This window comes from Larimichthys crocea, chromosome III (genome assembly GCF_000972845.2).
Source record: "Larimichthys crocea isolate SSNF chromosome III, L_crocea_2.0, whole genome shotgun sequence".
Classification (NCBI taxonomy): Eukaryota; Metazoa; Chordata; class Actinopteri; family Sciaenidae; genus Larimichthys; species Larimichthys crocea.
The window spans coordinates 895,778-905,438 of NC_040013.1; the positions used below are offsets into that span (position 1 = coordinate 895,778).

Below are 9,661 nucleotides of genomic sequence, written 5' to 3' on the forward strand. Positions count from 1 at the left end.
TTAGTTTTTTCCTCCACAGCTAATATTAGCTTAGCATTACTCGATATAAAGATTGATTAGTAGCAGTAGAGGTGAAGCTAATATAGCTAACACTGTGCTAATGTGGCTAACTGAACGACTCCTGGGATGACACAAAGTTTATTCAAACTGAACTTTATTAAACATAATTAAACAGAAAACCATCACAGATGTTTTTTTTTAACTTTATATAGCGATGTTTATTATTAAATGTTTCATAAATGGATAAAAACCTTTTAACGGTTTCATGTCGCACCGGGGACTCCGGCCGACAGGCGGCGCTGCTGCGCGCTAACAGCTAAACAGCTAACCGGCGAGAAGAGCTGACGACACAACATGCTGCTTCACTCACAGCTGTTTGTTTACGTTATTTACGGTGTTGTTTACGTTTTACGGTGTTTGTTTACGTGTGTTACGTGAGAAAAGCTCAACTTTAACAACGTCTCAAAGGAGTTCGCCACAAAGACGTCACGTCGGTAAGACAAACGCTTAGCTTAGCTTAGCTTAGCATAGCATGCTGTTGCTATGGAGTCTGGTGCCGCGTGACGTTTAGTCACTTAACTCACCTGTCAGCTAATTAACGTGAGTGTCGTGACGTCAGCTTTCGGACAGGGGTGTGAAGTTTATTTTCAGAAGTTTGAGTTTATTCGTGTTTTCACAGCAGCTAACACGTTAGCGCGCTTCACCTGCACAGCTGATCATCACCTGCACGAGCTTCACCTGTGCGAGCCACGCGGTGATTAAAGACGCTTAATGAGTCATTTTACTCAGCTCTTTAAAACACAGTTTTGTGTTTATATAGATGTTCTGTCTCTGAGTCTGTGTGTGTGACAGTGTTTATTAAAAATCATTTAGTTTCAACATTCATAATCTCAGCTGGTTTTAAACTGAAGTCTAAAAACCAGACGACGTGAATTTAAATGAAAACCTGCTGAAATGTTGAACATTCGCAGAAAAGTCAAAAAATGTGCAGAGGAATTAAATCAAACTTCATAAAAGGTGAAAAATAAAACTGATTTCTTAAAAATCTGAAGTAGAAACTAACAAACAGACGCAGACCGGCCTCAGTCAGCTCAACTCTCACGAAGCTCGTGATGTTCTGTGTTTGATTCGTTTAATCAGCATGTCCAAACTGGTCCACAAAGGGCCGGTGTGGCTGAGGTTTTTGTCCAACCAACCAAGAGCACACAGTTTGACCAATCAACTCTCTGAAGACTGAGATCGTTGATTAAATGAGTCAAGTCTGGTGTGCTGCTGTTTGTGGAAGGAAAACCTGCAGCCACACCGGCCCTTTGTGGACCAGTTTGACACCCTGGTTAAATAAATCATCTGGCTGCCGAGCGAGGTGAGCGAAACATTCACACAGCTCAGGGTCAGGCTTTGACTCGACCCACAACCCGCTGCTGACTACAGCCTGTTCAAACTGACATCCTGAGCTTCATTAAAGTTGGATTATATCAGAGGTATCTGTTACTAAAACACCAGCGTGAGATCACTGAGTCTGCAACCAAAAGTGTTTTTTTAAAGATTATTTTGTCGATCGTTCTCTCAGTCAATCCGCGAGTTGTTTGGTCCATGAAATGTCAAAGTGTGCTGACGTCCTCAAAGACGAGTTCACTGTCAGAGAAAACCAGAAAATCTGCAGACTAGCGTGAGCTCGTTAATAATGACCAGGTCAAACATCTGCTCATGATTTATCACTGACCCCTTTTCTAACCTCGTCACCTGTCTCCCGACTCGCCATGCCCGTCCTGTGCAGCAGCTGTGCGGGAGCGAGCGGTGCTGAGCGTCCGAGACGGGCCACTCGCTGTGTAGACTGCTTCTTTCTGGGCTTCGAGGGGAAGTGCCTCAGACCATCGTGGCGGCGAGCTGTTCAAACACGGGGAGATCGTGGGAATCGCCGCCTCGGGCGGAAAAGACTCCACGGTGCTCGCTCACGTGATGAACTCCTGAACGAGCGGTACGACTACGGCCTGGAGCTCATGCTCCTCTCGGTGGACGAGGGCATCACCGGGTACCGAGACGACTCGCTGGAGACGGTGAAGAGGAACCAGCAGCCGTACGAGCTGCCGCTGAAGATCGTGTCGTACGAGGAGCTGTACGGCTGGACGATGGACGCCATCGTGAAGCAGGTGGGACTGAAGAACAACTGCACCTTCTGCGGAGTGTTCAGACGGCAGGGGCTGGACCGAGGAGCCATCATGCTCAAGGTGGACAAGATCTGCACAGGTGAGACCTCATCAACGTGTCAGGACGAGAAGTGCAAACTGTGTTTGAGTGTTTCCTGCCGATCCTCATGAAGTTCCTGTCGCTGATTCCTCAGAGATCTTTGCCATAACTTGTAAAATGTTTCTCTGTGGCGAGCATGAGTACACAACAGAGGATCCAGGAAGGATCTCTGTGAGCGTTCTGTAGTCCATCTCCTGGACTTTGTAGTTTTACCACAGATCACGTCAACAACATTCACCGTCGCTTCATGAGTAGTACTAGGCAGTCGACTCCTAACTCCTCATCGCCTCTCTTCACATCTGTCCTACATATCCTCTCTTACACATCTTCCTCATCCTCTCCTTCACCATCTGTCCCTCATCACCTCTCCTTCACATCTGTCCTTCATCACTCTCTTCCCATCGTCCTCATCACCTTACAACATCTGTCATCTATCTCTCATACTTTCACATCTGTCCTCACCTCCTTCACATCTCCTTCACTCTCAATCTGTCCTCATCACCTCTCCTTCACATCTGTCCTCCATCTCATCTCCTTCACATTGTCCTCATCCCATCTATTACATCTGTCCTCATCACCCTCTCCTTTCACATCTGTCTACATCTCTCCGTTCACATTGTCCTATCACCTCTCCTTCACATCTGCTCTCATCTCTCTCATTCTCTGTACTCACCTTATCCTTAATGTCATCACTCTCCTTCAACACTGTCCTCATCAACTCTCCTTCTCTCTAAGCTCATACATCTGTCCTCATCACCTCTCCTTTTCACAATCCTGTCCTCATCACTCTCCTTCACATCTGTTCCTCATCACCTCTCCTTCACATGTTTCCTTGACCGTGTACATTTTCCATCAAATCGAGGAAAGTTAGAAAAGGACTTAGGAGACTTTTCAACCGACCCCAAACGTACCACCCACAGTCACCCATTGGTTTGTGGGTAGGCCGCTCAAGTCAAGTTTGAGTCAGAAGTGACCGAGTTGGATGAGGTGCGTTGGTTTCGGTCCGTTTGAAGCAGGATAAATGTTTCTGTCTGCTCTCGAACTCTCTCTGCCTAGTTTGACAATTTGAGTTTGGTGACTCTGATTTTCTTTTACTGTGGAGAAGACTTGAAACTAGAGACCATAAACTCATGGGGAAACTTTTAACTTTAAACTTTAATTCAAAGATGGTTGACTGTGTGTTTCTGCACAGGTCACAACGCCGACGACGTTGCGGAGACGGTTTTGATGAACGTCCTGCGTGGCGACATTGCTCGACTGCGCCGCTTGCACCGCCATCTCACGTCCAGCGAAGGCGACGGAGTCGTGCCGCGCTGCAAGCGCTCAAATACGCGTACGAGAAAGGAGATCGTCCTGTACGCGTACTTCAAAAAGCTGGACTACTTCTCCCCCGAGTGCATCTACTCTCCCAACGTTACCGGGCTACGCCAGGACCTTCCTAAAGGACCTGGAGAGCGTGAGGCGAGCTCCATCATCGACGTCATCCACTCGGGGAGAACCTCTCCGTGCGGGACGGCGTGGATGCCGTGCAGGGAACATGTAAAAGCTGTGGCTACATTCCAGCCAGCGCTGTGCAGTTGTGTGCTGCTGGAGGGGCTGAACCGAGGCCTGCCGAAGCTCGGCATCGGCAACATCACCGGCTGCACGGCAAGTCCTGTCCCAGCAGCCGCTCACCGAGAAGGAGGAGAGGAAGCTGAAGGCAGTCGACTTCTGACACATTTTATTTAGATAGTCTTTAAATTTTAGAATTTTATCAGGTTTTATTGAACGTTTCTATGGGTAAACTGAGGAAATCTCTGCATTCAAAGGTCATCCCTTCAAGCTGACTTCGACTCAAGGCAACCAACATGTGGAACATGTTGTATTTCATTGTTCTGTATGACAACACGCAACACGAGGATCTGATGATGGTTCTGTGTCGAGTTTAACGGGTCAGATTAACTTTGTTCATCTTATGTCCAAATCCAGGTATTAAAGCAACTTTAGACATATCTTTTTTTATATGTTGTCTCATGTCTAATAAATACAAACACACAACTGTTTAATATCTTCATGTTTCTCCTGTTTTGCTTTCTTTGATGTTTAACGATGACACATGATGCTGTTAAAGACGTTCCGTTTGTTTTTCTCACATAAAAAGTGTTGCCGATTCGTCACTTTACAGTCAGCACCACAATTTCAGCTACTCAGCGTTTTAAATGTCACATGTCACGTCCACGACTCAGTTGGAGCAGTTTTGAGCAGGTTCTTATACATGTTACATCCAGTCTATATACAGAAAAACAGGCGCCCATCAGTCACACCGAGGTACATATATATTTCCGTTACACTCTGATCAGTGTAATGTTTATATATATTTCCGTTCTACATCATTAACAGTATATATGTTTATATTTCCATAATATCAGTAACTGTATATGTTTATATATATTTCCGTTACACATCATTAACAGTGTATATGTTTATATTTCCATATATATTCAGTAACTGTGTATATGTTTATTATATTTCCCGTTACACATTAACAGTATATATGTTATTTTCCGTTATATATCATAACGGTTGGTATATGGTTTACTATATTTCCGTTAATGTCATTACGGTATATATGTTTATATATTTTCCGTTATACGTCATTAACGGTGATATGTTTTTATATATTTCCGTTTAGTCATTAACGGTGTATATGTTGATATATATTTCCGTTTTTTATACATCATTAACAGTATATATGTTTATATTTCCATTATATATCAGTAACTGGGATATGTTAAATATATTTCCGTGTACACATCAATCAGTGTAGAGGTGATTAGTTCCATATAGAGCAGGCACCTGGGTATATGTTTTGATCGATTGCCTGTGACCCACCAGTCATTTAACAGTATACTATGTTTATATTTTCTGTTAGCATGCTAACAGAACCGGACTGGACCCGACCGTTAAAGCTAACACAGCTAACACCGAGGATCCAGTTGGTTTGGAGCTAATGCTAATGTAGCTAACTGCTAGCTTAGTTAGCTTGGATGTGAAGCTAACTTTAGCTTGTTATGAACTTAATTACATTAGTTTTTTCCTCCACAGCTAATATTAGCTTAGCATTACTCGATATAAAGATTGATAAGTAGCAGTAAAGGTGAAGCTAATATAGCAAAGGCTAATACAGCTAACACTGACAGCTAACACTTTGCTAATGTAGCTAACTGCTAGCTTAGTTAGCTTGGATGTGAAGCTAACTTTAGCTTGTTATGAACTTAATTACATTATTTTTTTCCTCCACAGCTACAGACTGCTAATATTAGCTGGCAGCTAACACTGTGCTAAAGTAGCTAACTGCTAACATAAGTTAACGTTATGGGACTTGCTTGTATTGAGGGAAAGGCTAACATAGCTAACTGATAGCATAAGCTAATGATGTAGATTTTGTTAGTTTTAAGCTAAAGCTAATGTAGCTAACTTAGTTGCTACCTTAGTTAGCTTGGATGTGAAGCTAACTTTAGCTGCTATGAACTTAGTTTTTTCCTCCACAGCTAATATTAGCTTAGCATTACTCGATATAAAGATTGATTAGTAGCAGTAGAGGTGAAGCTAATATAGCTAACACTGTGCTAGTAGCAGTAGAGGTGAAGCTAATATAGCTAACACTGTGCTAATGTGGCTAACTGAACGACTCCTGGGATGACACAAAGTTTATTCAAACTGAACTTTATTAAACATAATTAAACAGAAAACCATCACAGATGTTTTTTTTTTAACTTTAATTAGCGATGTTTAATTATTTAAATGTTTCTTAAATGAATAAAAACCGTTTTAACGGTTTCATGTCGCACCGGCCGACTCCGGCCGACAGGCGGCGCTGCTGCGCGGCTAACAGCTAACAGCTAACCGGCGAAGAAGAGCTGACGACACAACATGCTGCTTCACTCACAGCTGATTTGTTTACGTTATTTACGGTGTTTATTTACGGTGTTTACGGTGTTTACGGTGTTTACGTGAGAAAAGCTCAACTTTAACAACGTCTCAAAGCTGAGTTCCCGCCACAAAGACGTCACGTCGGTAAGACAACGCTTAGCTTAGCTTAGCTTAGCTTAGCTTAGCATGCTGTTGCTATGGAGTCTGGTGCCGCGTGACGTTTAGTCACGTTAACTCACCTGTCAGCTAATTAACGTGAGTGTCGGTGACGTCAGCTCTTTTCGGTCAGCTGTGTGGACAGGTGTGTGGACAGGTGTGTGAAGTTTATTTTCAGAAGTTTGAGTTTATTCGTGTTTTCAAGCAGCTAACACGTTAGCCGAGCTTCACCTGCACGAGCCACGCGGTGATTAAAGACGCTTAATGAGTCATTTTACTCAGAGCCACGCGGTGATTAAAGACGCTTAATGAGTCATTTTACTCAGCTCTTTAAAACACAGTTTATGTATTTATATATGATGTATCTCTCTCTGACGTCTGTTTGTGTGACAGTGTTTATTAAAAATCATCAGCTTGTTTTAAACTGAAGTCTAAAAACCAGACGACGTGAATTTAAATGAAAACCTGCTGAAATGTTGAACGTTCGCAGAGAAGTCAAAAATGTGCAGAGGAATTAAATCAAACAAACTTCATAAAAGGTGAAAAATAAAACTGATTTCTTAAAAATCTGAAGTAGAAACTAACAAACAGACTCAGACCAGCCTCAGGTCCAGCTCAACTCTCACGAAGCTCGTGATGTTTCTGTGTTTGATTCGTTTAAATATCGTCTGGCTGCCGAGCGAGGTGAGCGAAACATTCACACAGCTCAGTGTTTGACTCGACCCACAACACGCTGCTGACTGCAACCTGTTCAAACTGAAACAGCCTGAGCTTCATTAAAGTTGGATTTATATCAGTGTGTATCTGTTACTAAAACACCAGCGTGACATCACTGAGTCTGCAACCAACAGTTTTTTATTAAAGATTAATTTGTCGATCGTTTTCTCAATCAGTCCACGAGTTGTTTGGTCCATAAAATGTCAAAGTGTTGCTGACGTCCTCAAAGACGAGTTCACTGTCAGAGAAACCAGAAAATCTGCAGACTCAGCGTGAGCTCGTTAATAACGACCAGGTCAAACATCTGCTCATGGTTTATCACTGACCCCTTTCTAACCTCGTCACCTGTCCTCCAGGACTCGCCATGCCCGTCCTGTGCAGCAGCTGTGCGGAGAAGCGAGCGGTGCTGAAGCGTCCGAAGACGGGCCACTCGCTGTGTAAGGACTGCTTCTTCTGGGCCTTCGAGGAGGAGGTGCATCAGACCATCGTGGCGGCGAAGCTGTTCAAACACGGGGAGATCGTGGGAATCGCCGCCTCGGGCGGAAAAGACTCCACGGTGCTCGCTCACGTGATGAAGCTCCTGAACGAGCGGTACGACTACGGCCTGGAGCTCATGCTCCTCTCGGTGGACGAGGGCATCACCGGGTACCGAGACGACTCGCTGGAGACGGTGAAGAGGAACCAGCAGCAGTACGAGCTGCCGCTGAAGATCGTGTCGTACGAGGAGCTGTACGGCTGGACGATGGACGCCATCGTGAAGCAGGTGGGACTGAAGAACAACTGCACCTTCTGCGGAGTGTTCAGACGGCAGGCGCTGGACCGAGGAGCCATCATGCTCAAGGTGGACAAGATCTGCACAGGTGAGACCTCATCAACGTGTCAGGACGAGAAGCTGCAAACTGTGTTTGAGTGTTTCCTGCTGATCCTCATGAAGTTCCTGTCGCTGATTCATCAGAGATCTTTGCCATAACTTGCTAAAATGTTTGTGTGTGAGCGAGCATAGCAGCTAACAACAGAGGAACTAGGAAGGATCTCTGTGAGCGTTTTGTAGTCCATCTTCTGGACTTTGTAGTTTTACCACAGATCACGTCAACAACATTCACCGTCGCTTCATGACGTAGTCTAGTCTTCTCCTAACTCCTCATCACCTCTCCTTCACATCTGTCCTCATCTCCTCTCCTTCACATGTTTCCTTGACCTTGTGACATTTTCCATCAAAGTCAAGGAAAGTTAGAAAAGGACTTAGGAGACTTTTCAACCGACCCCAAACGTACCACCGCACAGTCACCCATTGGTTTGTGGGCAGCCGTTCTAAAGCCTCAAGTTTGAGTCAGAAGTGACCATGTTTGGATGAGGTGCGCTTGGTTTCGGCTCCGTTTGAAGCAGGATAAATGTTTCTGTCTGCTCTCGAACTCTCTCTGCCTAGTTTGACAATTTGATCTGAGTTTGGTGACTCTGATGTGTCAAGACTCGAACGCCGTGAAGCGTCCTCTGATTTTCTTTTTACTGTGGAAGAAGACTTGAAACTAGAGACCATAAACTCATGGGGAAACTTTTAACTTTAAACTTTAATATCAAAGTTGTTTGACTGTGTGTTTTCTGCACAGGTCACAACGCCGACGACGTTGCGGAGACGGTTTTGATGAACGTCCTGCGTGGCGACATCGCTCGACTGCGCCGCTGCACCGCCATCTCCACGTCCAGCGAAGGCGACGGAGTCGTGCCGCGCTGCAAGCCGCTCAAATACGCGTACGAGAAGGAGATCGTCCTGTACGCGTACTTCAAAAAGCTGGACTACTTCTCCACCGAGTGCATCTACTCTCCCAACGCTTACCGAGGCTACGCCAGGACCTTCTTAAAGGACCTGGAGAGCGTGAGGCCGAGCTCCATCATCGACGTCATCCACTCGGGGGAGAACCTCTCCGTGCGGGACGGCGTGAAGATGCCGGTGCAGGGAACATGTAACCGCTGTGGCTACATCTCCAGCCAGGCGCTGTGCAAGTCCTGTGTGCTGCTGGAGGGGCTGAACCGAGGCCTGCCGAAGCTCGGCATCGGCAAACATCACCGGCTGCACGGCAAGATCCTGTCCCAGCAGCCGCTCACCGAGAAGGAGGAGAGGAAGCTGAAGGCAGTCGACTTCTGACACATTTTATTTAGATATGTCTTTAAATTTTAGAGTTTTATCAGGTTTTATTGAACGTTTCTATGGAGTAAACTGAGGAAGATCTCTGCATTCAAAGGTCATCCCTTCACAGCTGACCTGTCGACTCAAGGCAACAACATGATGGAACATGTTGTATTTTATTGTTCTGTATGACAACAGCAACACGACGGATCTGATGATGGTTCTGTGTCGAGTTTAACGGGTCAGGATTAAACTTTGTATCATCTTATGTCCAAATCCAGGATATTAAAGCAACTTTAGACATATTTCTTTATTTATATGCTATGTCTCATGTCTAATAAATACAAACACAAACTGTTTAATATCTTCATGTTTCTCCTGTTTTGCTTTCTTTGGATGTTTAACGATGAAGCATGATGCTGTTAAAGACGTTCAGTTTGTTTTTCTCACATAAAAAGTCGTTGCCGGTTCGTCACTTTACAGTCAGCACTCACATTATTCATC

At 44.7% G+C, this 9,661-nt stretch overlaps 1 protein-coding gene and 1 pseudogene across 6 annotated transcripts; both read left to right on the top strand.

Moving 5' to 3' along the window:
• The first annotated feature begins 683 nt into the window (after positions 1-683).
• On the top strand, positions 684-9,523 carry ctu1 (cytosolic thiouridylase subunit 1 homolog (S. pombe)). 6 transcript variants are annotated; one of them, XM_027278338.1, is made up of 3 exons: positions 684-754; positions 7,389-7,892; positions 8,640-9,523. In XM_027278338.1, the coding sequence occupies exons 2-3, from the start codon at positions 7,397-7,399 to the stop codon at positions 9,173-9,175; spliced, it is 1,032 nt and encodes a 343-aa protein (XP_027134139.1). In that variant the 5' UTR covers positions 684-754; positions 7,389-7,396; the 3' UTR covers positions 9,176-9,523. The 6 variants fall into 6 exon arrangements, with proteins under 6 accessions (XP_027134139.1, XP_027134142.1, XP_010750406.1 ...); XM_027278341.1 differs by lacking the exon at positions 684-754 and adding an exon at positions 1,300-1,363; XM_010752104.3 differs by lacking the exon at positions 684-754 and adding an exon at positions 6,069-6,303.
• LOC113745696 (cytoplasmic tRNA 2-thiolation protein 1-like) lies at positions 1,761-4,034 on the top strand (annotated as a pseudogene).
• Positions 9,524-9,661: the final 138 nt, after the last annotated feature.